The sequence below is a fragment of the Anarrhichthys ocellatus genome, unplaced genomic scaffold (assembly GCF_004355925.1).
Source record: "Anarrhichthys ocellatus isolate YVR2014 unplaced genomic scaffold, GSC_Weel_1.0 scaffold135, whole genome shotgun sequence".
NCBI classification, from domain to species: domain Eukaryota; kingdom Metazoa; phylum Chordata; class Actinopteri; order Perciformes; family Anarhichadidae; genus Anarrhichthys; species Anarrhichthys ocellatus.
Window position 1 is genome coordinate 181,983 of NW_022280165.1, and position 22,309 is coordinate 204,291.

The window sequence follows — 22,309 nt, forward strand, 5'->3', positions numbered from 1 at the left end:
GTGTGTGTGTGTGTGTGAGTGAGAGTGAGAGGTAAAGCTCGACCTCTGAGGGCTAATGATACGTTGAGGAAGACTTTGCTCTTTGGTTTCTGCCTCTGACATTAGTTCCATGTTGACACTAACATGTAACGTGCTGCTCCATTTGACGGATAATCCTGAGATGTCCCTCCCTCCCCTGACTGACAGCAGATTACTTCACCTGACTGTTTAGATACAAACAGAGTGAAGGTTTTAAGTTGCATTCAATACAAAGTGTTCCCAGGCTTTATATTTGACCCTGACAAAGCCGTGTGTGTGTGTGCGCACGTGTGTGGAGTGAGACGTTCATGCTGCACATTTGAAGTTCAGTTATGAAGCTGAAGTGTGGAGGTGATTAATCAGTGACTAGTCTGGGCCTGTTCACCTTCTTCGTATGCCAGACAACAGCAACCTTGACCTGAACGAGCGTTGTCCTCCTCTTGACAACGTAAGAGAAGAGTTGCAGCTGTGCAGAATGAGTCGCACACTTTAAGAACAGTTTCCCGTAAACTGACAGGAAATGGTCCCATTTTCTGTTTTTACCCCGGAGCTGCAGGACGTCTGATCTTCATTTTCACTTTCGGTTTCACTGAGTAAAAAGTCCCGACTCAGTGAATCAGTGATCACTGCAGACGATACAGATCAGGTTGCCTGAACGTGTTTTTTGGGTACTTTCCCATCTCCCATGTAGTGACAGGGTTGATGCCAGGAGCAGAAATGATCGTAACTGTCTCTGTGTTTTTGTCCACTTTCTCATTTCTCAGATGTCGTTTGCCAGTGACAAGCTGTACAACGGATACTTACGGCGGAAAATGCCGATAATTGTGAGCAAGGTGAAAGTGAGAGAAGTAATGATCCACCTGCCCTGCTTGACTCCTCACGACAGGGTAAGTTTCGTTGGTGTGAAGGACTAGGACTAGGACTAGGGTCTGTTGGATTGGTTCGGGTGTTGTGGTATCTTGTAAATGCCATTACGAGCTTTCAAAGGAGGCAGAGGAATTATTCTCAGCGTTTATTGGTCTCATGTACTGCTGTCAGGATATAGTGACAGTTTGAGCAAATATGACAATTTTTTAAAAGTTACCAACTTTAAGATTACAAGTACAAGCAGGCGTAGCACAGCTCTGTTAGCATTAGGGCCCGACCAATACTGTTTCTCTTTTTGGCCAATATTGATATAAACCATTGAGTCTGTACAGTTAGTTTCTGACATAACATCACATCCGATCAGAAACATTTTTGGAGGAAAAATGTGGTTATTGTTCGGCTTTTATAATGTTTATTACCACTGATGACAGAAACAATAAACCTCACTAAAGCAATCATCAGTACACTAACAACAAAGCCATAACTTGATGTATTCATATGCTTCTTTTTGTATGAAATCAAATTTTAGGAAAACATAGAGGCAAAAAGAGAAATGTATGGGAACTACGACAGCATGGTGCTTCTTCTGGACTGTCTGAAGAGGAGAGAGAACTGGCCGGAGCAGTTCATCGACGCACTTGAGGCGTGTGAGCATACGACTCTAGCAGCAGAGATCAGAGCCGAGTACGACGCTCTGAGAGGCGTCGACAGTAAGTCTTTAAGTCAAGTACCTCGTACTGAGTATTATTCCCTTCTGATCAGAACATATGTAGCACTACCTCAAACTAATTCGATCAAATGTTTAGGGTTCCTGTGATCAAAGTAGTATGTGAGACAATAAAGAGAACTAGGCTTCAAGCAATGCGTCTGTGTCCGGTAATAAATAAATGTATCGGACATTCAGCACATTCTGTTCTTCCTGAGAACTCGAGTGCTCGTTAGAAACTCCAGTAAGTGAGTAAATGATAACTGGATTACTGTATTATCACACAGTCAGCTAGCCCCTCAGGAGCTTTAGTCACATGCATTCAAAATGGATTTAAAAGACAACGTTGTTTGCTTTGCCCTAGATTCCAACCCCGGCTCCCCTCCAACGACTGTCGTCAGGGCACACGTCCATCCAGCACCATCTGCCAGTCCTCTGCCCGTCCCAGAGAGCGGTGCAAACAGTCAGGCTGCTGTTGCTCCGCCAGCTGAAGCGTCGGCTCCTCCGGAGCCAGCCGCCGAGGCCTCCCCCCTTCTGGAAACCCCCGTGCAGCCACAAGTTCCTGAGGCTGTTTCTCCACCTGAGCTGGTCCCTGAGCCCCCACAATCAACTCAGGGTGAAGTGGCAGCCCGTCCATCAACACCTCCCACGTCCCCTGAGAGCCCAAACGCTCAGACGAGCACACCTCCATCGCCTCAGAGGGAGGTTAACGCTCACCAGGAGCCGGAGGAAAACTCTGAATCAGACATCCAGGACGTCTCTGGTGATAACGGTGTGATCCCTGATCAGGAGAGCGCAGAAAACAGCGAGGTATCGATCGACCATGTGGCCACTCATCAACCACCCCGGCGTGAAACAGACGCTCCACCCAGCCCGGATCCTCTCCAGACAACTACTACCTCCACACAGGTCAGGCCACCGCAGAGTCCCTCTCCAACCCAGACGAACTCAGATGTCACCGACGGATCCTCTTTCCTCACGATGACTCCAGAGAAGCCTCCAGTCCAGGACACCACCCCTCCTGTGGACCTCAAACCAGCTGTTGTCCTGCAGCCTGAAGAGACCTCTGAACCTCCTACCACACAGGTGAATACCCACATATGTTCATTTTAAGATAAAGGTAATAAAAACACAAAAGATGTCTCTGGTACTATTTGTTTTGGTCCTCAAACCTTCATCAAACATTAACTAAATGTATTCATTCATGACTTTTACTTGGTGAAGGTCTGAGGACTGAAACGTCATTATGACAATAGAATACGAGTGACCAACAGTGGGAGAGATATTCTACGTTAGTCAGTTAAACCGTTAACAATCCCATGATGTCTGTTTTATATTGCTGTGAAAACATCTCTTTCATACTAGTGTATTCATTCAAGTTTCTAGACAAACATTACATTTGAACACATCATGGTAAAGTTACAATTAACCTGCGCCTCATTTTTACTGAATAGAGCCTGAACGCATCATAATGTAACTCAATGCAACTCTCGTTCAGTGTTTCTGACAAAAACTAATTGTGTGTATTTCTTTAATATTTTAAATCCTGCATTATTTACATTCATGTTTGCTGGCTTGCAGTTTGTTATTTCTTGCTTTTACTCACATTGCAGCGTTTCTTGGCTCGTTGCAGCCGTCAGCTCTCGATCAGTTTAATAAAACAACAAAAAAACGGCGACCTACTCATAGAAACATAGAGCTGCTAGTCACCTAGCATATGGTACCTTTAATGAAACCCATTACATTACTAATAACACCTCAATCATAGGTGTTTTCACCCAACAGCATAACATTTTTGAGTAGAATATACTCTTCTAATGTTGTTTGAGAGGGATCGATTCAACTTCACTTGGAGCTGTTAAGCTGTAGTTTTCCTAACGTCTTTTCAAACCACATTCACGTACCTGACAGAGAAAAAACTACACCAGCTTGCTTTTTAAAAGCTAAACTTGACCTCATTTTCATCTGCAGATTGTTGAAAGCGGCCCACAGACAGAAACTGCAGCTGCATCCTCCCCCCTGCCGGGTGCTGCTGGGATAGACGCCTCTCTCTGTGATGACAGCCATGTGTGTCTGAGCAAGCCTGGCCAACTCATCAGCATCCACCCACCAAATAATGGCAGCCCCGCTGTCTGTGCACCCAGCTACCCGGTGCAGCCTTACTCCGGTGACAGTGAGCGTCTGGAAATCAGCGATGCTGCACCGGACGCTGTGACCGCCGCCCAACCTCCTGCGTGCTCTGCTGTCAGCTCCATCACTGTGAGTACAGCGTCCGCACTGCCATGCCAGGAGAACGGCATTGCTCTTAGCCATAGTGAACCGGAGGAAAACTACTACGAGTCCCCTTGTCGGGGTTTGGAGAGACACCAGGTATTGACGCATGTGGTGCATGTATCCGAGGAGCCGTCTATCCTTGACCTGGACGGCCAGAGCCCAACACAAGCTCACATCGTTAACGGTGAAGCAGCCAAGGAGATCGCCTCTGCACCACCACTTCCCACCAACACTGTGGACCCTGTATTGAGCGTAAACACCCCGTCCAGTGAGGAGTGCCACCCCTCTGAGCCCGCACCCGCTGCTGAGTTGAAGGATTCAGAGAAGAAGACGGCCTCTTGCACCCAGCCAGCTAATACAAAGTACATTCTGACCGCTGCAGGAGTGGGCGCCTGTGCACTGCTGTTGGCGTGGAGGTATAGGAATTAAGGGGATTTAATACCTTTTTAAAGGAAGTTAAGATGAGGATCTTGGGGTTATGGTGCCTTATTGTATCACTGGAAAGGCCAGAGGCAGCTGTTTAGTAGTTGCCTATAGTAATAATAGCTGATTTGCCAGACCTTTGGTCATGTCATTAATTACGAGTATGTTGTAAAGTCGGACCATGTTTTATCCTTTTTAATGTTGAATGAAGTTTTCCCTCGAGAGCAAAAACCAAACCTTCCCTTCTTAAATTAGTAATGGAACTTCATGGAACTGAGATTGAGATCTCAGGTTATTTATGCACTCGCTGCAAATATGTGGAACGTACAGATACACTTAAGCTGTCTGTTAGTGATAGAAATGTTTGTATGTTCGCTTGTCTGATAAGCACTTTCAAGATAAGACTGTTGGCTGTCATCCAGTAAAGATTAGTGTACAAAGGACCTGAATTATACTGGATGTGGACTGTGGAAGACGGAGTACCAGCATCACACTCTGTAGATGATGGCTAGTGCACTGTCTGTATTTATTTGTACATATTTACATATTTAGACTGTATAGGTATTTTAAGATAAACGGATGTGTTAAAAACATTCCAAAGCACTCAATTCTCAAAGAATCAGTCAGCTAGACGCTGTATATTTAAATAACATACTTTACAAGTTTTAAATGGTCCGTAGCCCAGACCAGTTATTCCGAAACATTTAAAAACTACAGCACTTTCTGTTTCTTTTAGAGCCAAAGAGAGTGTTAATTGTGAGATGTCGTTTCAGTAGCTTCATATTTAACTGGGTTTTTAAATGGTCATTTTTGTGGTTATTGCTTATTTCTTCTGTTTCGATGTTTGAAAACATCAGAAACATGGAGTTAGTGTAAACATCACTTCAGTTTTTTTATGCAATGAGATCAATTTAATAATGCACAATAAAAAAATTGGAAATGGGCAAAACTTGCCGCACAGGCTGTGTGTTCTCTGGCCATCTTCTGGTGTGGATGTTTTGAGATGGCATTTTATTTTTCCATTGGATTTTTTTCTCCTTTTAAATAGAAGCAAGTTTGAGAATTTGTGTTGTGTGAGCTGCAAAGATGCTTCGTATATTTAATGTATTGCCATTATGGAACACATGTACAATCTCATTGTAATCTCAGTTTAAGGTTTGTCAAAATGTTGAGTCACTGTCTCTATGCACTTGACAATCATATAAACAATAAACCTAAAATTAAAAAAAATCCTTTGAGTGTGCATGTTAATTTCCCTGCAGAGGAATGAATATATATATATATATATATATATATATATATATATATATATATATAATTAATTTGTTAAATGCTATTTGGTAAATTAAATGTCTATTGTCAAAGCATCATAAATCTATCCTTTCTTTAAAAGTACTTATTTTTAAATTTGTATTGTATTTATTGTTTAATCTATAATAAATTGAATATAAATAAATACAAATAAAGGAGTTTGTGGGATATACTGTAGCTTTATATTATTCAAGATGTTTGTAAGGGATAAATAAAAGTGTGCTTGTTTTTAACGTCATGCATAAATGATGTTTAATTCAAGAAAAATATGACATCAGCCTCTTTTTATAAGCTGTTTTCTGACTGGTGGGTTCGCATTCTGATTGGTTCTGGAGTCCTTCAATCATCGACTGACCCCGCCCACCCCAGTCTTGACAGCGAACATAAAAAGGACATGTACACCGACCGTTAACGACACAGCTACTTAGCTAGCTAATTAGCTAGCTCATAGACCGTAGTAAACCATTGACGTACAAGGGGTTTTATTTCATCATAAACTGTAGCATGTATGTAGTGAGTTAAGTTATTATAATGGCGTTCAATGGCCACCAACGCGAGGATGAAAATATCGACGAAGACGAAACGCCCACGAAGCAGCCGCGGTCCGACAAGGAGATGCCCGACAATGAGGCAGCCGCGCCCGCAGGAAGAGACACATCCGACCGGAGGACCTCCAACTCGACGGCGAGGCTTCGGAGCGACTCTGTGAAGAAAACAAGGCCGCGTAGGTGTTGACCGTTTCATGCATGGGGCTCGGTGTATTTGCTGGGAAACGCATCGTTTTGCATGTATATAAAATACAAAATACATGTCGTGAAAATACAAAATGTGGAAATAGTGTCCTTTTAACGAGTGGCATAAAATTCCTTAAAAATAAATTGTAAATGTCTATAATCTTCTGAGATGTAGCTAAAACTGACACAAGAATTTTGGTATTGGTATTACAATGTAATAAACTGTAGTGGCAGTAAATAGCCAGGATCTATTTTGCAACAAGATGGCGTTCGCAGTACACACTGTACTTCTGCTTCTGTTATGTCGGCCAGCATTGAGACATCAGCTCTATTGTCCTCACTGTCACTAAGCCTTTCAATTTGAAATATATGCTATCATGCAATGTTAAAACAAAAACAAAATAATGGTGATTTTATTATCTTTTCTTATTTAAATATTATCTCACATAATGCAGCATTTCCCTGGTTTGGGATGGACATTGGAGGCACTCTGGTGAAGCTGGTGTACTTTGAGCCCAAAGACATCACAGCAGAGGAGGAGCAGGAGGAGGTGGAGAACCTGAAGAGCATCCGGCGCTACCTAACCTCCAACATCGCCTATGGGAAAACGGGCATCAGGGACGTGCACCTGGAGCTGAAGGACCTGACGCTGTGCGGCAGGACGGGCAACCTGCACTTCATCCGCTTCCCCACACACGACCTGCCGGCCTTCCTGCAGATGGGTCGCAACAAGCACTTCTCCAGCCTCCACACCACCCTCTGCGCCACAGGAGGGGGGGCGTACAAGTTTGAGTCTGATTTCCGCACGGTGGGTCTGCAGTTGTTCTCTTCTTCTCGTTTGCTTTTACAGGCTTGGACGGTGAAGATTGTCAGGAAGGAAAGAGCAGACTGACATGTGAAGTATAACCTATTTATAGCATGTGATGTAATCTGAACAGAACAGCCAGTGATGGAGAACACTTGAAATCCGCGTTTGAAGATGTAGTAATACTGTCAGTGGTTACAAGGACAAGACGGGCATGCATGTCCTCATGCAATTGGTTAGAAATCAAAGCAAATCCATTTTTTAAATCATGACTGGACACTAAAGGTCCTTTCAACTCTTCCTGTTTTCTTACCCCCCCCCCCCCCCCTGCTTCCCCCCCTCCCCCGGTTTCCCGCCTCTGTTCTCCTGACCACATACCCTCAGTGATGTTATCCATGTTCTCTTTCCTCTCACACACGAAAAAAAAAAAAGATGGCGGACCTGCAGCTCCACAAGCTGGATGAGCTGGACTGTTTGATTCGGGGGGTGTTGTACATCGACTCGGTGGTCTCCAGCGGACCCTCGGAGTGCTACTACTTTGAAAACCCCACTGACCCAGACCGCTGCATCCAGAAGCCCTACACACTGGAGAACCCCTACCCTCTGCTGCTGGTCAACATAGGGTCTGGGGTCAGCATCCTGGCCGTTTACTCTGAGAGCAACTACAAACGAGTTACAGGGACCAGGTAATGATCAGTGATGGAGATCTACTGGGCTCTGGCCATGTTGGCTGGTGGACTACGAGTCATTTCATATTATTCAAATAATGGAAATATATATTTACATATGAGGTGCCAGTGTTGCTTATGTAGGACGTTAGTGGAAATCCACTGGGCCTGCTGCAGTTTGCTTTAAGCAGGCTGCTCCCATTTAACCAAAATATAATTCCTATATGTTCATGATGAGTCGGGCCTTCATCGGCCACAGATTTAAAAAGATTAAAGAAAGCATTTGTAGGTCAGATAATATTCTACAGTCTTGAAAGAATGAGCAAAGAAAACAACGAAACTCTTTTTTCGAGTGTAGCTTTAAACATTTAAAGACATATGGTTGTTTGTGTCAGCAGAAAAACAAAAACGGAAAGCGTGAGTTAACTCTAGCGAGCCACACGCAGGCTGATACCAGGTTAAAGTGATGCAGGGGTTTGCAGGTGGGTCCAGTCAAGTGGGCGGCTTGCTTGGTGACGTCTGCCCCTTGTGTCTCCCTCGAGCCTTGCTGTGAAAAGTAGCAGTATTTGTTTTTAGCTGTCTGCTACCAAACCACTTCCCTCACTAAACTGTAGCAAAATGGTTCTTTGTCAGCTTGATTTGGGTTTAGTTTAAAGTTTTCCCTCCTCCTCCGCCTCTCCACTGGTTTGTTTGAATGTGGTTTCTCTGTCTGGTGACTCATGAATGCTTACTTGTCCCTCGACATAATGGCCCTTTGTGCTGAGAAAGAAACACTAGATGAGCGTCTGTATAATATACAAAACCTCTTTCTCTTTGCCCTTCATTTTAGACTCCAATTCTAGACTTTCAGTCCAGACTGCTGACACTTCTAGAATATGAATATCTCTGTTGCTCTGTGTCCACAGCCTCGGTGGGGGGACCTTCCTGGGCCTGTGCTGCCTGCTGACTGGCTGCTCTACTTTCGAGGAAGCAATAGAAATGGCTTCTCAAGGGGAGAGCACACGAGTGGACAAGCTGGTTCAGGACATCTATGGAGGAAACTATGAGAGGTTTGGGCTGCCAGGTTGGGCTGTAGCCTCAAGGTGCGGTTTACAGCAGCTTTTTTTTTTTTTGTTTTTTTCCCTACTGTGGGTCACAAGTGTTTTTGGTGGCGTCCAGCACAAACACAGTCACAGCTGTGAACCAGGACAGTGCTACATTTACTGCAGGTCCTGTTAGCGGTGGGGGGGGAATCCATTCTTAGATGCATCGATTTTCTCTTGAAGAGGCAGAAAACTCAATAATCGGAAATTTAAAACTCAATTCCATGGTTGCCGGTAACAATTCTGTGACACTGGGATGTCTATTCTTAACCGCTGCTCCTGAACGCAACATAGGTAGTAATACACGTTAAACTAAACCCAATACTAGCAGAGTTTTGGTGAAGGCGGCTGAGCTCGAGCAGCCGAAAATGGATACAATCCCACCGGACTACCCTGACGTATGGAAGCATTACGCTTCTTCAGGAAGGCTGAAGCCAATCAAAAAGTAGGTCGCAACTTTTTTTGCCATGGATTTGCGCCCATACTCAGTAATTGAGAATCAGAGCTTTCACGCTTTGTTGCACACATTGGAACCGAGATACAACATGCATCTCAACGTTGTTACGGACACCTCGATACTCTACAACCAACACTAAGTTAAAGTCATGGCATCACTGAGGAAGGTGGATCGGATGGTAATAACGTGCTGTAACCGCTTACTTTATCTCATTCATGTACGTATAGTTTTACCACATGTTCAAGAAAGCGTTTTGTACGAGACCTGAACCCTCATTGCCTCTAAAAGCAGCATCTGTTTGAAGAGAAGTCTTTGTTATTTATTAGTGAATAACAGCAGCTTATTACGTCACATGACTTGTTGGTTCTCTGTGCAAAGCGTGGCAATGTAACATTCCAGCTGACACATCTCTTCTATTTGTTAATAATATTTAATTAATAAAAGATAATGGAAGTAAATTCATCAGTTTTTTTTTTTATAAATTATGAATCATTACAAATATGCAGTGTTTTAAAAATAGCAGATCCTCACAGTGAGAACAAAAATAAAGTATTTTGATGAATCAATAATCGTTTTATAATCGCATCGTAGCCGTTTGAATGGAGTCGTGCGGTGCCTACAGATTCCCGCATCTAGTTCCTTGATTTCAGTTGTTTTCATCCTCGAATAGAATACCCAGCGAATACCAACACCTGATTATACAACGTTCCTGTGTTTGTTCATCTAATACGGCTTGTGTTTTGATCTGACAGTTTTGGCAACATGATGTCCAAAGAGAAGAGGGAGTCTGTGTCCAAACAGGACCTGGCCAGGGCAACACTGGTCACCATCACCAACAACATCGGCTCCATCACCAGGATGTGTGCTCTCAATGAGGTTGGTGATCAAATAAAGGTGCTTTAGATGAAGCTGTCTGTGGACCCTGCTGCTCGTTCCCTCTCTGCGTTCAGCCTCTTTACGGTGCTGCCTTGTGTCATCTTGATCAAGCAGCATTGTACAGGGCTATGAAGGCGTAGAGGAGCGTTCAACACCTAAAGCAGAGGGCGTCCCACCCAAAACCATTTCAAGGAAAGCTTTATGTCGATATGATTTATTAGTTGCGTTGACGAGTGAAGGGTATTATTCGGTGCTTTATGTATGGCTTCTATTATTACTACGATAACTAGCTGTGACCTAACGGTAATAAGGAATATATAACTTAATATACACAAATTAGTCATATTATTATTGTAACAACCATTTTGCTTGGTTGAATTCTGCCTCAATGGATTTCACAGTTTGACTCGTGAATAATATTTGTCATTTGTGTTGATACCGTTTCAGATAAACTTATTAACCAACTTGTTTCATCCCCCTCGTTCTCTCTCCCCCCTCAGAACATAGAGCGAGTGGTGTTTGTGGGTAACTTCCTGAGAGTGAACACGCTCTCGATGAAGCTGTTGGCCTACGCCATGGACTACTGGTCTAAAGGACAGCTCAAGGCGCTCTTCCTACAGCATGAGGTAAATAACTGTAACAATAAAACAGCTTTATTTATAGAACACCCTTCAAACTACAGAGCTACAAAGGGAGGTAACACTAAATGGAGCAAAATTGTACATGTGCAACAAATACAATCAGTTACATAAGTCAATAATAATAAGTCATACGGTTTAAAGAGACTAAAAATGTATTTTTTTCTCTTTTTGGCCTTGTTCAAAGACCTAAATTGCAGTTTCGTGTGATTTCTAACTCGGTTATTGTCTGTTTTTTGTTTTTTAGGGCTACTTCGGAGCAGTTGGAGCCCTGTTAGAGCTTCTGCATCCGTCCTAATCGGGCCACTCTACATCCAAAGAAGTACTTGTCAATCTGCTGCAAAAACCTTTCGCACTTTAGACTGACCAGAATTAATTCCATACTGGGATGCTGCGTCAGCCACCAGCCAGTTACTGCTAAATTGTGGCTGTGGCAGGTAAACTGTCAAACATTTCAACGTCAGCAATCAAGCCTGAAACACTTAAAGAGTACTCGTCATCACAAAGTCTTAAGGACTGCATTCACCCCTCAGAGGGTTCAGGTCCTGGGCCTGATGTTGACCCTACTTAGGAACAGCTGGATGGAAGGTTGTTCAATTCTCTTATTAGTTTATCATTTGGTGGCTAGAACTTAAAGGAAACATTTTACCAGTAAAGCGTCATTCATCATTGTTTATTTCCTGAATATGTTGTTGATTTAATTACAAACAGGACATTATTATTATTATTATTGACTAATCCTGTCATCCCTACATACTTACAGTCCTAAATAACAACATATGGGAAATCAACCAAGTCGTGGATGATATCTTGAGACTTTAGACGATTGAACTAAAATGTAAAGACTGTCGGGCAAGACGTTGTCGTGATAGCACTCCCATCCATCTGATACTCCTCTTTAAAGGAGACGTTCACTGTTACTGTTATAGAATGCGTGGCGTTTATTTACTGTCAGCAATTGAGATCTTAATGTGTGTAACATTTATGAACCCAATTGTTTACTCCAGGCTGTCATTTTGTAACAGTGCAGGTATCAGAAAATCTAGACAATCAGTTTTGAGGTTCGTGAGACTGGACTGTAGAGTCCAAGTGATACATTTAAAGTCCCTTTCTGACCCCTGCCCTGCTGAAGTGCCCTTGAGCCACTGCATCTCTCTCCTTCTAGAGGGAAATCAGAGCAAGTGGAAATAGATTTTGATGAATGTGAGAATTGAGGTAACAATGAGGGCATTATATCCCTGAGTTTTCCCCAGATTTAATAAGAAAAAAGGTTCATTTAATGCAGAAACGTGATGCATCCCTCCAATGGAGGCTTGAGGTCCTGTGATCCCAAACCACGTTTGTCTTGTTCAGCATGTCGGTACTTAAATGTTGTGAATTCACTGTACGTCTTAGTCAGGCTTCCTGAAGGTAGAACTTGTGTCTCTGACATGCTTGTTATCAGAGTTATTTGTCCCATCATTTCATTGAATGCTTATCCGTCCCACTTTAATGTTTCCACCGATGGATTACAGGGACCAGAATGAATCCTCAACTTTCTAAAAGAGATTTCACTCACAAATGAGTTACTTGACAAAAATGTATCTGAAAGTTCTATATACAGTAAGTTGATTTTAAAATGAAGTGCCTGTCATGTGTTTGTATAGAATACACTAATGTGTTCAGCAATGTGATTTGAAATGAGAGAAACTGTAACTCTATAGGGTGTCCCACTGTTTGCTTGTAATGTTACATTGCAAAGAAAATTTTTTTTCAGTCATGACAAATGTCCTATTTAATTGTTCCTATTAAATACATGCCTTTCATATCTTTGTGTCAACTTGTGGAGAAATGTGTTTATTTGCTTTCGTTGTCACCTTTCTACAGAGCCAGCATAGCTGTGGAATACTCTGTTACAAGTAAAAGTCTTTTACAATTTTAAAAGTACATAAGTATTAGCATCAAAATATACTTAAACTAAAGGGAAGTAGTCACGCAGAATGGCTAATTTCAGAATAATATATTGAATTATAAGTATTGATGCATTAATATTTACATTACTTTAATGTTGAAGCTGTTAAACTATTTTTTATCATATATATATATATCTATATCTATAGATAGATAGTGCCAGGTAGCAGTCTTCTCGTTATACAAAATAATCATTCTGCCCCAAGCGGAATCTATTTGAGGACGCTGATTGGCTGATTGGTTAAATTGTATGTCACACATTTATATCTTTAACCAGCAATTGGCTAAACTGCTTCATAGCCCCGCCTCTTTTGGGCAGTTTCTCCAGCGCCCCAGAGCTGCTGAGACGTGCACGCGCGGAGAGGACGTGCAGGAAAAGCATATATTTACCGCAGATATCATATTTTACACATATTACTGGTGATTCCATATTTCAAAAACACAAATATTGACAATTTGTATAGTTTATTATTATTCATTTTATTTTAGTTGTTGTGGCTCAAGGTGGGGCGGCGCCCTAGCGCCCTCTATTGACCAGCCGCGGCTGTTAGTTACTGTGTTTACCATGCAGTATTATCTCATTTATGGTAAAGACAAACTGAAGGCGAACATGAGGTGGAGTTCACCCCCATTCATTTTCTATGAGACACGAGCGCATCGCTTCTGATTCCAGGCGACGCGGGAATGTTTCGCTAAGTTCGACGAAGTTCGCCTAGAAACCCCGGAGTTTTTTTCCGAAAAGCCAGTAAAAGTGTTGTAGTGAGGAGAGAGCATCTGCGGTGAAAGTTTTTGATATTATGGGTGTGAAAGTCAGTCACAATTGTTGTGCCTTCTGTATTCATCTTCTCCATGTTCCAGGATTACAGTTAAAAACACAAACGAAGAGCTGCTTAACACAACATCACATTAAACTATGAGAGAAAGTGCGGTTAGCTTATTTACGCAGTTTGCTAATGAGCAAGCTAACTAATTTAGCCTTACGGGCTAGCATGCGAGCGTTGATACGCTAACCGAAAAGTCGAATTATTCCTTCAAATTAAAGGTTTGTTGAAAGGCCAAACTGTACGTTTTAAGGCTACAGTTAGGGGGAAGCATAATGTTACATGTTACAACATATATGCTCGCCTGTTTTCACCAGCAAGGTATTTATTGACATCATTGGAGATTGAATTTTAGTCCCCTTAACGTCCAAGCTACCTGCTTCAACTGCAGGTCAATAGAAGGATATTTTTTATTGATTTTACAGACAAAATGTTTTCCGAAGAAGATATTTTTGCAGATATTTTCAGGTTGTAAATCTTCTGTGACATAAGTGAAATTCACGTGGGTTTTTTGACGTTATGCAAGATAGGACCTCCTGTTACAGAACCATCCATGAATGAGTTAGTGTCTTTCCAGGGAATAAAGCCAGCCCACCGCTGCTGCTGCTGCTGCTGCTGCTGCTGCTGCTGCTGCTCCTCCTCCTCCTGCTCCTCCTCCTCCTCCTCCTCCTCCTCCTCCTCCTCCTCCTCAGTGACGGCTGCACAGCTGGCAATTTACAGACAATACCGCTGTAAGGAGTAATTGGCTGCTAGATGGACCACTGCCCTGTAAATTGGACCAGTGTTTGACGGAGGAGATGAATTAGCACCAGTACTGGGATATTTATTCATCTTTTGCCTTTTGGAGGGTTTCAGCTTGTGAACTTCTGGGATCACCAAAACAACTGAAGACCCAGCCCCTCTGCACTGGAACCGTTATAACCTCCGCATACTGGAAACACAAGGTAAGGAGGATGTGTTTGTGGTTTGTAATCATGCCCTATTCCTAATATATATATATATATACTAGTACAACCAACGCTTTCACTTCTAGGATGCTGAATTTTGGAGATGGAAAAAATGTGAGGAATGCTGCAACAGGAAACAAGACGTGTTCCCAAAGCCAAATATTGACTTTGAAAAATAGTCAGAAGTGTGTTCACAGGAGTCCTTGCTGCCAAAATATCTGCTGTGATGCACTGAAACCTTCTCGTAACTCACAAAGGGTAAATAAGTTGTAGCTATATATATTAATGAAAGATGACGTTTTTACTGCTTTGTAGGTCACGTATACAGCATAGAGCAACATTTGGGTTGTAAAATCCTTTCTGATGGTGTTTTTTACTTAGTAGTCAATGTTCTTAATGCATTAATAACTGATAACCCATCAAGCCTGAGGTTTCTAAACTTGTATAAATTGTTGGTCCAGATGGTCTCAAAGAGCTAAAAAGACGTAATAGCTTTTAAAGATTCCCTTATTATAAAGTGGTAGTGTTAAATGTTTCTGTCAAGATTACAACTCTCTAACTGTGTTATTGTTATTGTTGGAGAGAGAAACGTTTGACCACCGCTTGTTTCCATATAGAGCAGCTCTAGTCTCCCTTTCTCCTGATCTTCTCTATAGTGAACACTGAAACCTGTCTTCTCCTTCAGTGTTCCTCTGGAATGCAGTTTCTTCAGTCATCCGTCCACTCTCTTTGATGTGGCTCGCGCTCATGTTGTCTCGTTGTTAGACATACAGGTTCACAAAGTTCCTCTGAGGTCAACAACAAGGCAGTTCTGTTTCAGTCTACAAAAGCACAGCGAGGAACAGAACTCTGCTGGTGAATTGATCAGCAAGTTATATGTGTGTTTTGGTGGGAATGTGTGCATACAGTGTCTCCGACAAAGATGACCAAAGTGTTCCGTATGTTGAAGCAAAGAAATGCGGCGATGCAGAGAACTGCTGCTGCTGGTTGATTTTAGCCTTTCACAAGACCTGATCCATGATCCATGTGCACATTGGTATGGAGAGTCCCTGCTTCAGCGAGGGGCGAGAGAGGAAGAGAAACAGTTCAATGGGTGAGAGAGAGAGAGAGAGAGAGAGAGAGAGAGAGAGAGAGATTCCTGTAACAATAACAGTTCAGCCATATTATCTAAACCACTTTCTTCAGAGGTGCGACCGATAGTTGGTTGTAATTAAACTTATATACATCCAGGTGCATACATCAAATTGGACCTCTGCAGTTAACCCAAAGCATTTTGGGGAGCAGTGTGTTGCTGTGAAGTCCCCCGGACACGGACACCTCGACAGGCGGACAGTAGGAGCCGGGGATCGAACCCCCAACTGTGATTAAAGGTCGACCCTGTAAAGATAGCAGTCTGTTAACTGTGATGGATGTTTACAGCAGGCAGTTAACGACATTATTATAGTTCCACACAGTTCGGCTTCAACGTTCATTTGGTACTTTCCTACATTTCCCAGGATTCCATATATACACCCCCAGAGAGGAGACGTTCATGTGCTGCTTCAGGTTGAGATGGTTGTTGTCTTGTAGGTGTGTCTGTATCCTCTCTGTAGACTGCTGCAGGGATGAGTCAGCGTTTTTACACTTCCTGTTCCCTCGTCTGAAAGTCAATGGGTTCCTTGAATGAGTTGGGCCTTCACATTCATTATGCTTCACCCATTACCACCCATCATCGTGTGGTGGTTTTGAGGCATCTTTGACGGATGTACGTTAACGAGATTTTTACCTTCTAAAAATGCTGAACATGAAACAGAAATACTCCAGAATTATGTGAAATACACCTTTTTGCCCTCTCATCAGGATTTGGTTCAATAGATCTACTGTATATCAGCGTTATAACTATGTTTTTAGCCTAGCTTAGCACAAACACTGATAGCATATTCTCATTGAACTCGCAGTAAGAAAGGAGTACAATCCTCAAATAGCTGGAGTGTTTGGTTTCATTCTTTCAGGGCGTCTTTCTGTATTTGGCCCCTCCTCCTCCTTTGTATGCCTGATCTCTAACATCAACAATATCTTAAATGCAGAAAGCTTTAATAAACAGAATATCTGCCTCACAGTGTGGCACCGCCTGCCTTTAGAGGCTTAGTGTGAACGTGTGTGTCCTTCCATACACCGTGCAATTGGACTCAGACGACACAGTCAGTCTCAGACATGTTTTGGAAAGGGCACCTTAAGTTTGTGGTTTCTGTACCAACACATCACACTACTGTATTTGTGTCTCTGGAGGAACAACCCCCCACCTCTCGCTAAAAGCAAAGAAGGAGTGTAGCTGTCAAGTTATCAATAGCAGGCCTGTGTTAGCATCGCTGTACAGGAACGTTTCAGAGCGCAGGGTGAACACTTCATGTGGAAAAGAGGGCTTGTATCAAGAAATATGAATGAACATCAACCCGGAGGAGAATGTTCTGAATGACGGGGACGTCTGCCCAATAAAAACTGAACAGCAGCTCGCCAGCAGTGGGGAACAATGGACAGAAAAGCTACAAAAGAGCGTCAAACGTACTGTGAAGGTGCAGCTGTTGATATCATATAAACATTCACGTGATCGACCTCATCGTGTAGCTATGGAGCTCTACACACCTTTAAACGTTCCCTGTTATTCTTCCACACATCTGAGTGAAGTCAACACTCACCAGATGGTTTGACTCAAACTGCCGGAGCAGCTCTACACGGTTACATCACTCCTTACAGTACTTCCATCTGCTTATTGTATTCTCAGCTCCTCTGTGGGAACCCTCTTGGTTTTAGCTCCAGCTACTTATAAGATGCATTCAGGGTATCATTTAGGGCCCAAGTGTTACCACAAGTCTGTTTGGAGACCGGAGAGACATTTGGGGGACAACTAAAACTTGGGTAGCTCAAAGGCCTCCCTCTCGTATCAGAATAGCACTAAACGGTATTAAGAGTACTTAAGAGTGTCCCAACATGGAATTAATTTAGAGAGAAACTAGTACAGACACACCTCACCTGTTCAGAAATGTTTGGATCTAATCCATGTGTGAATCGCCATAAAGGAAGAGAAATACACTACACTCTGTCAGCATGCGGTTAGCTTAGCTTAGCAATGAAGACTGGTAACAGAGGGAAACTGATGAGCAAAGTTCCCAAACCTCTAATGTGACATCAGTAGCTCATATAATGAAACGGTCTGGGATGCACTGTGTACAGTAAGAGTGAAAGGTGTGATTGTTTAACTTATTATCTTTTAGTTGTCTGATGATATTCTGTGCTCTCAGGAGTTCAGCCAGTGTCTCCTCGTGCCCGTGAGATATTTCCTGATGCAGCAGAAACCTTTGGCCCGTGTCCCTTTAGGGGCTCTGTACTGTCTAATCTGTAGAAGCTGGTTTCTCCTTAATTCATTGAAATTGAAACATTGAAAGATGTCTCTTATCCTTTTCTTCATGTGCAGCCGAAATAATGGAGAAGTCAAGACGCAGGCAACGGTTAGCATTCAGCCTTCTGTTTGGGTTGTGGTTACCTTGCTGTTTGGCCCAGACGACGCCATCAAACGCAGCCACTCGGACACCTACGCGGACGCCCTCGCCATCGCCCACACCGTCCCCGTCCCCCCAGTCCCAGACCGCACGGCTAAAGGTCAGACTGTCCGGATACCCCCGAAAACACAACGAGGGTCGGGTGGAGCTTTTCTACAAGGGGGAGTGGGGAACCATCTGTGACGACGACTTCTCAATACATAACGCCAACGTGCTCTGTCGCCAACTGGGCTTTGTCTCGGCCACGGGATGGACCCACAGCGCCAAATACGGCAAGGGCCAAGGTAAGAGTGACCTCGGCCACTTAACACACTGTGTGCCATCACATATGGGCATTTATGATGCTCACATGTTTGGATATCACGCAGGATATTCAGATAGTGCAATCATAGAGTTCTGTGTGTCAAAGTAATGTTTAAACAGTTTAAAGTTTGGCAGTTGTAGGTGGCAGTCCTCACCTATATCCTGTAATTCTTCATTTTGGAAAATTAGAAACCCTCATCTTTATTCAGGGTACTTTAAAACATATTGGACCACATTTACATTCGAGACTTTTAGTCGATTCTTTCATTAAAGCAACTGTGGAGAGATTGCTGCCATAAGCACCAAGTGCATCTTCCAGGCCTGGACTGCTTACTTAATGCTGGTAATACTGGGCCCTGTGTTGTTTAGCATGTACATTGATGACCTGCCTTTAGTCTGCCCATCTGTCAACATTCACATGTACGCTGATGACACAGTTATTTATGGCCCAATTATCAGATTTGTTGAGCAGCTCATGTTTACATCTGTATGTTCGTTACAATGAAACCCACAGAGACTCATCAGCCTGATGTTCTGTTAAAGGAGGAAAGCTCACGGTGGTGTCCAGTTTTAAATGTTGAGGGACTACAGACGGAAAGTAGCTCTCTAGCTAACTTCAGCACATTTACATTGAGCTGAAGAACTGAAATGTTGATTAATGTGCACTGTCCCTGGTCACTAAATAAATACATGAATAAATACATTTTCTGAAAGGCCTGGGAGGGTGCTGGGGCCACACTAACAGTCTGCTGCCTGTTCAGGGAAGATCTGGCTGGACAACGTGCAGTGCAGCGGAGGAGAGAAGAGCATTGAGTTCTGCAAGTCGCGTGGCTGGGGCAACAGCGACTGCTCTCACGACGAGGATGCCGGAGTCGTGTGCAAAGACGAGAGGATCCCCGGCTTCGTGGATTCTAATGTTATTGACGTAAGTTGTCATTTTGTTGCAGTAAAGATAATGTTCATTCTGAACCTGTTAAAAGCCCATAAACTGGGCTCCACAGCCTGTAGACTGTAAGATTCAACCCACATGGAAGACATTCATCGCCTCGGTGCTTCTCCACCTGGAGCTGCCACACACATGCTGTTGATGCTCTATACCATGTGTGTGAGCCTGTTAAGAGCAGCAGGCTCTCCATATATGTTGTCCTCCTCGCAGTGAGTGAGGAGCTTCCTCGGTAAACCTGACGTGGCCTCCATCACATGAAAGCTGACTGTCAGCGGGGTCGTGAACTCCGGTCACCGGGTCAGATGATAAACTTCTGCTGTCGTGATGTTGTCCACTCCTTCATCAGCAACTCCCAGTTAGGGTTTAAGGATGACGTCACCATATGTTTACTGTATATTAACTACATTAATCTGTGTGAGGGGCGTCTGGGAAGGAAGACATGATCAATATTTCATTTTTCGTACATTTTTCATATCGTTACACACCTAATTTCAAAGAAGTGATTCTCATTACATCAGAATAAGAAACCAGTTTATTTCCAAATACTTTTTTTTAAAATACGGTCACAATAACCATAGTAAAAGAAAAGAGAACATTATATAGACAGACTAATGACATTGACTCATTGTCAGTCCCTCCCACCTCCTCCAGTGGAACGATTATAAGTGTTTGTATTCATGTGCTCTCAGGTGGGAATGATGGCTGAATGTGAAGCAGTGTTTCAATCAAACCTCTTTGGATAAATACACATTCAGACCTGAGGGAACCTTTGAACCTTAATCTAAAGAGAGCACTGTTGGGTGGGATGCCGGCTATCTCCTTCTTTGATATTCATTTGTTTAAGCGACTGGTCCGAGGTGAACAAGGTTAGAGCGGGGACTCGGCCTCCGCAGACTGGGCTTGAATGACTGGAGGAGGCGTCTCTGTTACATAGAAGGATCTTATGAAAAATGTTTCATAAGCGTTTCATAAGTGGGCGGCCTTTCAGAGGCACAGCTACTCTCCCTCTTCAGGCTCAGCCAGATGTGGCGTCCAGACTTCAGTGTGTGACCACAGGCCTGCTTTTCTTTTCCAAATAAACCACAGAGGAAGTGACTCACTGCAAAGCTGCAATCAGAGGTAGTCACGTTTACCACTTGTGAGCTGTTTGGACCTAAAATCACTCTGTAACAGCTGTGAGTCATTGTGTCTGTTCCCCTCGTTCAAGAGTGTTAGAGAGACGTGCATATGTGTGCATGGATGTGTCAGTATGAGCATTATAAAGAAAACAACCTTTTTATCTGCAAACTAAAGCCTCTTAATGTCATTTAACTGTCTTCATTGAAGATTTTAAAGAAATATACACTAAAAGATACGAGAGGAAGACATACTAAGATTTAGGTGCAGATGTGTAATAGGATTAAGGTTTTATTTTATTGTAATTAACAGGCTCAAGTCGATGAGAACAAGATAGAGGAGGTGCGTCTCCGGCCCGTGGTGGCCATGTCCAGAAAGAAGCCGCCCATCACGGAGGGCGTGGTGGAGGTGAAGTACAGAGACGGCTGGGCGCAGATCTGCGACCTGGGATGGACGATCAAAAACACACACGTGGTCTGCGGCATGCTGGGATTCCCTCATGAGAGGAAAGTCAACAAGAACTTCTACAAGTAAGTAGAATCGCTCGACTCCACCAATAAAATCTGATTCTGGTTCAACTGTGTCTTACAACTGTTTATACAGGCAGAGATCATAACACAAGACAGATCTGTATTCTGTCATTGAGTAGAAACAGACTGCAGCTCATCATAAAGACTGGAAACAGATGGAAACAGCTAGCTTGGTATATAACCCACCGGGAAACCACATTGTGTTGTTTTCACACTTGGTTTTTGTATGTTTTTAAAAATATAACTTAATTTGTGAATTCTTCAGGTGCTGGTAGGTGTATTTAGTTACCTCTGGACAGAGCCAGGCTAGCTGTTGTTTCCAGTCTTTATGCTAAGCTAAGCTAGCTGTAATACTTTCTTCCATCCTTGGGGCCTTTGTTGCGTCATACCTCTGTCTCTGTCTCTCTAAATTAAATGCATGCACAGAGGGTTACAAATAACTAATCTTACTGGACAATAATGGTCCAATTACATTTAACATTTTAAACCTGTTCCCGTTGTTTTCTTTACTAATTAAACAACATGGACTCTCCATTGAAAAGACCAGTGAATACTTTGGTGAACTCTCAGACCTCTCCCCCAGTTTGTTCTTCAGTGGGACTGCACACGTTATTCATTCCCTGCAGATGGTTCACAGTTGTACGATGTGTGTTTTCTCTCAAACGTGTGTGAAGGCTGAGAGGACTGATCCGGGTTCTAGGGAGGGAGGTCACATAATGAACAGACAGCAGCGACTGGAGAGAAGCCAGCCTGCACTCTGTGCTGTCTCTGTGCTCCGGGCGTCTTCAAGTCTTTCTGGTTATATTGTAGACAAACAACCAGCGTTTCACAATTATCTAGAGAACTCCAATCCAGGTTTAGATTTTACTTCAGTGCTTGAAATGTACCTCCTCCAAACACAGTCTGGTCTTAAAGGTGTTCTGAAGGCAGGAACTTACTGAGACTATAGTATTTGCCAGTCGCAATTATCCCAAATATTTAACCTAATAATGTTCTAATGCCAAGAAATGCCAAGAAACTGAGATTGTAATAAGGATTGCTGATACCAGCCGATACAAACGCCAACATGTGAATGAAGGGAGTACTGGCTCTTATTTCCTCCACTTTAAACTTGTGAATAGTTGGAATAGCTCCGTGATCACACCGTGGTGACCTGAAGTCTGTAACACAATATACTGAAGTCTGGAGGAATGTTATTCACCGCTGACCCTCCAGTACTTTACCTGAAGTGTGTGTGTGCAGCTCAGAGACAGAGTGTGTGTGTGTGTGTGTGTGTGTGTGTGTGTGTGTGTGTGTGTGTG

The 22,309-nt window shown here is 43.1% G+C and overlaps 3 protein-coding genes across 7 annotated transcripts in view; all 3 read left to right on the plus strand.

The window, feature by feature from the left end:
- mavs (mitochondrial antiviral signaling protein) overlaps window positions 1-5,518 on the plus strand; it is a 6,384-nt gene extending 866 nt beyond the window's left edge. Inside the window, exons 2-5 of the mRNA XM_031877423.1 lie at window positions 783-905; window positions 1,415-1,595; window positions 1,956-2,677; window positions 3,563-5,518. Coding sequence (XP_031733283.1) covers window positions 783-905; window positions 1,415-1,595; window positions 1,956-2,677; window positions 3,563-4,294 — 1,758 coding nt within the window. The 3' untranslated portion in view covers window positions 4,295-5,518. The remainder of the gene's footprint in view (window positions 1-782; window positions 906-1,414; window positions 1,596-1,955; window positions 2,678-3,562) is intronic.
- Window positions 5,519-5,957: 439 nt separating this feature from the next.
- On the plus strand, window positions 5,958-12,678 carry pank2 (pantothenate kinase 2). 2 transcript variants are annotated; one of them, XM_031877420.1, is made up of 7 exons: window positions 5,958-6,323; window positions 6,789-7,141; window positions 7,571-7,824; window positions 8,712-8,888; window positions 10,098-10,221; window positions 10,722-10,847; window positions 11,107-12,678. In XM_031877420.1, exons 1-7 carry the CDS (start codon window positions 6,131-6,133, stop codon window positions 11,155-11,157), a joined length of 1,278 nt encoding a protein of 425 aa, XP_031733280.1. In that variant the 5' UTR covers window positions 5,958-6,130; the 3' UTR covers window positions 11,158-12,678. The 2 variants fall into 2 exon arrangements, with proteins under 2 accessions (XP_031733280.1, XP_031733281.1); XM_031877421.1 differs by having other exon boundaries at window positions 8,712-8,855.
- A 1,617-nt stretch (window positions 12,679-14,295) lies between these two features.
- Window positions 14,296-22,309, plus strand: part of loxl3b (lysyl oxidase-like 3b) — a 25,060-nt gene continuing 17,046 nt past the window's right edge. For all 4 annotated transcript variants that reach the window (XM_031877386.1, XM_031877387.1, XM_031877388.1 and 1 more), the window contains exons 1-4: window positions 14,296-14,574; window positions 18,029-18,397; window positions 19,178-19,341; window positions 20,791-21,008. In XM_031877386.1, the coding sequence (XP_031733246.1) occupies window positions 18,037-18,397; window positions 19,178-19,341; window positions 20,791-21,008 (743 nt within the window). In that variant the 5' untranslated portion in view covers window positions 14,296-14,574; window positions 18,029-18,036. The remainder of the gene's footprint in view (window positions 14,575-18,028; window positions 18,398-19,177; window positions 19,342-20,790; window positions 21,009-22,309) is intronic.